Below are 8,531 nucleotides of genomic sequence, written 5' to 3' on the forward strand. Positions count from 1 at the left end.
ACTCAGGAGCCCTGGGTCTGTATTCACAAAGCATTTTATCTTACCACTAAGAGTTCTCCTAAGTCACACTAAAATTTCTAAATGAAAGTTTTCTCCTAAATCCTCTTCAAAGCTGCAGAGACCAACTTTTACTAAGGAGAAGTGAAATCTCCTGAGTTAAGAGTACGACTCTGTTGCTATGGCTGAGCTCTCTTTCAGGAACCACAGTGATTGGTTGATGAAAACACATGGTCGACATCACACAGTAATAATAATAATAATAATAATAATAATTTAAAAAACACTGAGATATAAACAAATACAAATTAAATAATAAAAACGGATTAGGTGCTGTTTACAAAAGTAGCGCATTCTCCAAAATACATCTGTTTGAGTCGACCAGGAGAATTTAATTTTACATTAAAAACTTAAATTCAATTCACTTAATTAAAAAAAAAACCTCTGTGGGTAGCTGTGGTTCCCCCCAGGTGACATCCAGCTGGAATATGATCCTTTCAAACAGCTGATCAGGTCATTCCCCATTCAGATCCATGACTCATGTGATCATAGATCCTGGACACTGTGCAACAACGTCTACAACTGTGTAGGTAGCATCAATACAACCTGCGTGTTGATTGATCCTTTACAAACTCCACAACCATCACTATTCCCTCGTGATTGAGTCGGTATCTATTAAGTGATTCAGCATTGTTTAAGGTTTACAAAACATCAAAATGCTGCTTTTAGCACTAAGTGGCTTTGTGAATTACTCTGTCAGATAAATGAGGAGTCCTAAAGTTAAGACTGACACGCCCATTATTTTTAGTTTCTAATAAATCAGCAAGTTAGGAGCTACTTTCAGCCTTTAGAGGATTTGTGAATACTGTCAGGCCGAGACTCAAAGCAGGACTCAGATGCAGAGATTTTAGATAACAAAAGGCTTTTATTGAATTCACCGGAGACCTCGGACCGAGTGACAAACAAATGGCTATAAACAAAACTAGACACTATATTCTGACTATAGAGAAAACAATAAACACTCTTAAAGAGGAAAAAAACAAGAACTATGAATCTAAGCTAAGGTAAGAATTAACAAACAAAAAATCACTCTTTAACGAGGAACAAACAAAGGGCTATGAGTCTAAGCTATGGTAGAAAATTTACAAACAAAAAATCACTCTTGAACGAGGAAAACGAAGGGCTATGAAATTTAGCTAAGGAAAAAATTACAAACAAAAAATCACTCGTCACGAGGAGAATACGGATAACTATGGCGATGGCTGTGGACATGGACCAAGGCTCTGGTGCAGGACAAGGACAAAGACACTCTGGCACAAGACAAGGGGAACACAGACTAATTAAACACATGGAGGGAAATAGGGGACAGGTGGAAACACTTAGGGCAATCAGACTGAGACACATGAGGAAGGGCAAGTGACCTGAAACGAGAGGAGAATTACTTTTCAAAATAAAACAGGAAATGACAGGACAAAACAAACCCAAGACAAGACAACCTCACCACGGTGTGACAAATACAGGCCACAGGCCATCAACAGACACAGAAATCCTGAAGCTTTTAATATTCAGATCTTGTTTTAATGGTCACGTTTGATTCAAATTGTACATTTAAAAACATTTAAAACTCGTTTTAAAAATCTCCCTGTTAGTCTGGATCATCCACAGAACACATCACACTGTTCAGGCAGCATGTTAGAGTTCTAGAAATAGTTATGCTACTACATGTTTGACCCATCTTTAAGTGAATGTCATGTGGATGAGCATGTGCTGAAAATAATAACATTAGGAAGTGATATTTACAATATTTAATTTTGATTAAAATGATTTTAAATGGGTTTTTTTTCTACTATTGTTGCTGGAATAAACAGCTCTGTGTTAATTTTATGAGCATGAAGTAACTCTGGTGTTTTACAGATTACAACAAGGAACAAAGCAGTGAGGGTCATTACAAAGATTTGGAAAACCAGCTGGAAATGGAAATGCTGAGTGACCTGTTCTTCGGTGAGTTCAAGGAGAAATATACATCAGAATAATTAATTTAAACCTTTTCTTCAAGATTAAACTAAAAATGTGTTTAAACTGTTCAGATTGAATTTTTTTGTGTGAAATAATAAATAAAAGTTACTAATATTCTAATGATCAGCATTATTAACAAGTTTGGATTAAATGCTTTTGTGTCCACAACCCACAGTGCGCAGCTTTACCTCCGTCAGCAATGACAGCAATGATGGAGCTTCATGGCCTTACAGTGAGTTTAACTGACCGTCATTCTCAGCTCAGGACGCCATTATTACAATATACCTGACTTGTTGTCACTGTTAGTGTAACAGGCCTCAGGTGTGATACCTGTAGTCTGATTATAACTTTGTTCTTTAAAGAACAGAGAAATAATGAGACAGGTGAAAGGTGTGCTACCTTCCCTCTCTTCTCTCACTTTATCATACACATGGATTTAAGTTTAACTGCACTTTGACTTCATTCTTTATGCACATGTTCCTCTTCATAAACCCAGACTAGCTGGCTGCACTGAGCATATATTTGGTCTATTATGGTCCTAGTCCTAAAGTTAAGACTGACACGCCCATTATTTTTAGTTTCTAATAACTCAGCAAGTTAGGAGCTACTTTCAGCCTTAAGAGGATTTGTGAATACAGGCCACAGGCCATCAACAGACACAGAAATCCTGAAGCTTTTAATATTCAGATCTTGTTTTAATGGTCACTTTTGATTCAAATTGTGCATTTTAAAAACATTTTCAAGTCGTATTAAACATGTTGTCTCCCTGTTAGTCTGGATCATCCACAGAACACATCACACTGTTCAGGCAGCATGTTAGAGTTCTAGAAATAGTTATGCTACTACATGTTTTTTTTTTAAAGTATATTTTTTGGGCTTTTTATGCCTTTATTGGACAGTATAGTGGAGAGAGGCAGGAAACAGGGAGGCAGAGAGAGGGGGAATGACATGCAGCGAGAGGCCGTCCAATGCAGGATTCGAGCCGGGGCCGACTGCAGCGAGGACTGTGGTCTCTGCGCATGGGGCACCTGCTTAGACCACTACGCCACACAACGCCCTATGCTACCACATGCATGTGCTGAAAATAATAACATTAGGAAGTGATATTTGCAATATTTAATTTTGATTAAAATGGTTATAAATTGTTGTTTTTTTTATTTTACTGTTGTTGGAATAAACAGCTCTGTGTTAATTTTATGAGCATGAAGTAACTCTGGTGTTTTACAGATTACAACAAGGAACAAAATAGTGAGGATCATTACAAAGATTTGAAAAAACAGCTGGAAATGGAGAGGGAAATATACCTAGATGACCCGTTGTTCCCAGAAAGGGATGTTGGTGAGTTCAAGGAGCAATATCCAAAACCTTTTTGGCAAGTCTCGCCCTTCAGCAGCCATCTTGGAAATGGAAATCGCTTGTCAATCTATTTTTTACAACTCACTTTTATGAACAAAACAAAGAATTATAATAAGATATGGAGCATTTTAGGGTCCTCACACTCTTTTTTTCTCAGGCCAGAATAATAATGAATACATCTGTATATTTTTATCCTTTACAGTGAGAGTTGATGAGCAACCCACGAGGCCCAGCAGCTATGAATTAGTGCGACCTGACTGTGAGTTTAACTGAATTGAGTCAGAACTTTCTGCTGTTAAATAAGATCTGAATTTACCATGTTTTAAAGTTTCTATATACAGTATGATATTCACAGCCACTCCTTGTTCTCAGCAATGTGTTATAGAGCCCATTGATGGTTTCCACTAAACACACAGCAAGCACTGTTGCATCCATCTAATTGGTCCATGACTGCTTAGTTTTAAGTATCCTAAATATATAACTGTAGTGTGTGTCATTTAATCCATTTTATATTGTTTATTTATGGGGAAACCATCGGAGTGCATTGTAACAGAGAAAAAGAGATGTGCATTCACACTTCTCTATCTTTGGTCTTGGAAATGTTAAATAATGTTAATGGTGTCTGTAGGGATGGTCTGGCGGATGGTTTGAGGACTGACTTCACTTTATTTAGAGGTTAAACCTTCTTTATTTTTACAGTGGGGATCAAGTCCATGTCCTCTGGCATGACAAAATATGAAGAGGAGTTCAGAAAGAAATCTGAAGAATTCAACGAATTACATCCTTTGAGATAAATCAAGAACCCAGCAGCTGAGGCTGGAACTGCAGCTTAAATGTGAGACAATCAATCAGCCAACAGCAAACATGTCTCTTACGAAATACAGCTGCTTTGACAAATGCTGAGTCTGGATTGTGTCAGTTTCCCTACAATTAATCCTTTGTTTCTTTATCATTTATCCAGTTTGAAATCATTGATTTTTAATATTCAGTACATAATCATGTGATTATTTTTGATAGGAGGGAGAGATTTGGATTAAACCGTTTCTCCTGTTATATGTGATTTTGTTTTGGGATCAGATTTTCTAGAGCAGGGATGCCAGGGTGAAATTGTTCAGGGGGCCAGATTTTTTTCAAGTGAGACCTCAGCGGGCTGAATTACACTTTCAAACTGAAGAGACCAAACACTGACTCAACATCACTGTTTGAAATTATTCAAGGCCTACATATCAAAAAGAAATTGCATTGGCACCACAACAGCCTCACAATGTGGCCTACAATTACATAGAAGCCTAAAGCAAGTTACAGTAACCTCTGAAAACATAACATTGTCCTATCCATGCTAGGGCTGTCGAAACTGCTCAAAAATGACGTTTGAATATTCCCTCTAAAAAACACATATGTTCAAACTATTTGAATATCTATTTGCCATTATTCAATGACGCGCATCACATCAATACCAGGACAAACTAATACAACGAGACATAACTACTGTATAGGTAGGCTAGTTTATTTAAGTTTAAACATATTTGACAACATATTACCTTCATAAAAATAACATGAACTAATGGCCAAGACCGCAGAGCTCTCTCTCTCTCTCTCTGTCGCTCTCTCACGCTCTGCATACTAGTTTAAATGAACAACAACAATAAACAAATGCTGAGTGCTGATCAAAAGTTTAGTGCAAGCAATTTAAGCTTAGGGATGGGCGATTTCTCCTTCACTGGTCGGTTATATCGTCTGCGTGCGAGGGGAGGAGGGGGGCTCACTGCGCTGTTTGTCTCCCGCTCCGTGCTCAGTCACACCAGGCAGCTCCGCAGGATTAATAAAGTATGTAAAAAATTAAATAAGATAAAATAAAAAAATAAAACATTAAATGAAGAAAAAAATCCTCTCCCATATCAACCCACGGGCCGGATGTGATGTTCAATCTGGCCGGGTCTGGTCCGCGGGCCGTAACTATGGCATCCCTGTTCTAGAGGATCAATTCATGTATAATTCAGAAACTTGAATACAAATGCAGGTCAGGTCACAGTGATGGAATAATCACATAAAAATTTGTCTTCATTGTCCAGACTTGACTAATACACTCAGAGATCATAAAAAGGTATTTAAAATGAACTGATGCTTTGCCAAATGTTGTCATCTAGGCTGAAACTGGATTGTGACACTTTACCTGCTATTGATCATTTTTCCTTATTAATTTTAATGTATTCATGTTAAATATTTAGTGTGTAATGACGATTATTTTTCTATTGGAGTGGGCGATACAGATAAAACCCTTTGTCATGGTATACATGATTTTGTACTGTGACAGTGATTTGTATCATAATGCTAATTTTTTAGAGGATGAATGGAGACCAGCGATTGATAAGAAACCTGAACATTGAATCACATGAAAACATGAAAATAAATCAGTTGTGTTCATTGTCCAGAATTAACTAATACACTCAGAGATTATAAAAGGTATTTATAATAAAATCACATTAATAAAACACTACTAACTTTTGACATGTTGTCACTTAATTTGCTTATGACTTGCTTCCTTTTAATTAAATGATATAATCCTTCATTTGTCTATTCCTCATTCTTCCAAACACTTGAGGATTTTCAGTGATTCTCTCATTGATTAAATAAAACCAATATTAGTGTGACTGCAGCTCCACGGATCATCGCTCTCTGGTTGTCTTGAGCTTCAAGGTTCATTTTATTCAACTGTAAAACCATCGAAACAACTGATTCCAGGTTTAGTAACTTTATTTCATCAGATTGTCTCAGAGAGTTCAAGATCTGTTTTTTCAAGAGGCTTGAGAAGAAGAAACAGTCAAACATCCAGACAACCAGTGAACAAGAACTACAACCAGCCAGTCCACAATGGAGGGGAAAATAAGAACATACAACAGCTGCATTATGGCTGAAACTACTTCTGGCAAGATGAAAATAAGTTTGCGTATTTATTGGATCATATAGTAATAAGATTTAAATGACAAAAATAAGATAAAAATGAGATAATTATTTCCTCTTAGGCAGAAAACATGACTGCATCAATGATGGTTACAAGATGAAAGGATAAATATCTGCAGGATAATTAAATAATTCAACATATAAATTCAAACAACAATAATAAATTCCACAAAGTTTCGGCCTGGAAGAGCCCAGCAGCTCAGAAAACAGGTAAGTGAGTATCTCCATCTACAAGGTGATGAAGCTGCAACCTGCAGAGCTGAAGAGCCAAGAGGATCCGTCTGCAGGCCGCAGGACTCACAGTTACGCCCATCAGTGTATTTGTACAATATGTACTTGTAGTGACTCCAGCATCATTAAACTGTCCGGGTTAAAGGTCAAGTCTGAGTCAGAGTCACTTTCTGAGGCTTTTTTGACTCTTTTATTTGTCACTTTGCTCTTTGAGTCTCTTGTAATCAATAGATGCATTTTTGTAGTTCTTTCTGTCTCTCGGTGGCCATTTTGTGTCTCTTTGTACTTGTTGCATACCCATCACTGTCTAGTTGTGATCACTATATGTCTCTTTGTTGTTGTTTTGTGTCTCTTTATGGTTGTTTTGCTTCTTTGTGGTACAATCTGTCTCTCTGTGGTTGTTGTGATTTGTTTTGTTTTCACTTTACATTTCTTTGTAGTTATTCTACTTCTTCTCTTTCAGTCTCTTTGTAGCTGCTCTGTGTCTCTTTGTGGTTGAATGTGTCTCTTTCAGAGACATTTTGCAGCTGAAGCCCGGGGGCCCCACGACCCTTTGGGCCTCTGGGCTTGTGCTTGTTTCTCTCTATAACCCATCCATGCTAATGTAAGACAAAACCATTTACTTTGGTCAACTTCAAATGGGTAAACTTTACATATTACTCATGAGATCTCTGATGTGGTGGTGGCCTACAGTTTGATCCTCTTCCCACATATTTAGTTTTTTTGTTGAGTTTTTTGCTGTTCACACTGTGTAACCATTGTACAGTGTTATTGTTGTATGTGATGCAATTAATGCAGTAACTTCATATGTTTGACTTGTGAGGTGTTTGCTCTTAGTATCCTCAGTACTGACTCATTAGTCATATAATTAACTGATATTGATAAAGTGGCATTGCACTGAGCGTTCTCGTCACTGCAGTGGTTTGATCAGGCAACAATCAAATCTCTTTCATTTGCTGTTTTTTATTATTTAATTAAAAACTGTTAAATAACAAACAAACAGATAAAGAACCTTAAGTAGTGGCATGACTGTTCTTGTAGGACGGCCTGAAGAGCAACTATTAGTTTACAATTAGCTGAAATGAGATTACATCTGACTTTATATCAGTCTAAAGTAAAAGAGGTGGAGACTCATGTCAGAGCTTGTAAGAAAGCCAAGGACGGAGAGAAGAGTGCGAGCCAACATGACTTGTTTAACTGGTTTTGAAACATAACTTAAACTGGTTTTAACTTTTGCCTTCAGCGCTTGTGAGAGAGTTTTTATTTTGGTGAGTAAACTCAACAAAAACAGATAAAAAGACGCAGCCTAAGTGTTAATAGAGTTAATAATGTAACTGCAGAAGGCCACAGATTCACATTATTAGTTGGAAATTGATAAATCAATCATCCGTGGCTGTGTGTTGTTCAGATGGTTTTTGATGATTTCAGTTTGTCCCTTTAATGTGATAGATTGCTTCACACACTGTATTGGACTCACAGAGGAAAGCATAGTTTTTTTGTAAAAGATTATTAACCTGTCCTTTTGTATATCTAATATTTTCAGAGACTATTCTGGATGACATGAGTTTTGTTTTTGTTGTTTTATTTGCCAAGTTGTCCCTTTGTTTCCTTGTTCAGGAGCCAATTGGCTGCCATCTTTTGTTTTGATTTGGTAACAGAGGCTCATCTCTGAGCGGCTCATTTTCTTTAGGTTAATGAAAATGCAAATAAACATGGAGTCAAAAACCATCCAACATAAAATTCAACCCACATTACTATCTCTCAAAAACATGACTAAGTGCTAAGCTGTCAAATGCAAAGAACGCTTGTCTTTTGGTCTGTACTTCCTCTTTGTGTTTTACAAGTTCTTCACTTTTTTCGGTTTTTCCTTTTGATATTAGGAAGAAAATTTTCCTGCTGAGCTGTGAGTAAAATCTTAATCCTGAATTTAGGAGGTTTGATCGGGCAACAGTCAAATCTCTTTCATTTGC

General features: G+C 37.0%; 1 protein-coding gene and 1 long non-coding RNA gene across 5 annotated transcripts in view; one reads left to right on the forward strand and one right to left on the reverse strand.

Moving 5' to 3' along the window:
* Positions 1–8,531, reverse strand: part of LOC147817456 (uncharacterized) — a 32,430-nt gene that overhangs the window by 9,674 nt on the left and 14,225 nt on the right. The gene's annotated exons all lie outside the window — the stretch shown is intronic.
* The window catches only part of LOC111645715 (uncharacterized), a 69,432-nt gene that overhangs the window by 8,813 nt on the left and 52,088 nt on the right, over positions 1–8,531 (forward strand). For 2 of the 4 annotated variants that reach the window (XM_087170642.1, XM_087170643.1), the window contains exons 7-11: positions 1,912–1,998; positions 2,189–2,245; positions 3,241–3,351; positions 3,572–3,628; positions 4,069–5,936. The exons of the other annotated variants lie outside the window; for them this stretch is intronic. In XM_087170642.1, coding sequence (XP_087026768.1) covers positions 1,912–1,998; positions 2,189–2,245; positions 3,241–3,351; positions 3,572–3,628; positions 4,069–4,163 — 407 coding nt within the window. In that variant the 3' untranslated portion in view covers positions 4,164–5,936. Of the gene's footprint in view, positions 1–1,911; positions 1,999–2,188; positions 2,246–3,240; positions 3,352–3,571; positions 3,629–4,068; positions 5,937–8,531 lie in introns of those variants that run through there. 4 annotated transcript variants of the gene reach the window in all.

Source organism: Seriola lalandi, unplaced genomic scaffold, assembly GCF_002814215.2.
Source record: "Seriola lalandi dorsalis isolate HSWRI2012SDOR001 ecotype SW California unplaced genomic scaffold, Sedor1 jcf7180002054955, whole genome shotgun sequence".
Lineage (NCBI taxonomy): Eukaryota > Metazoa > Chordata > Actinopteri > Carangiformes > Carangidae > Seriola > Seriola lalandi.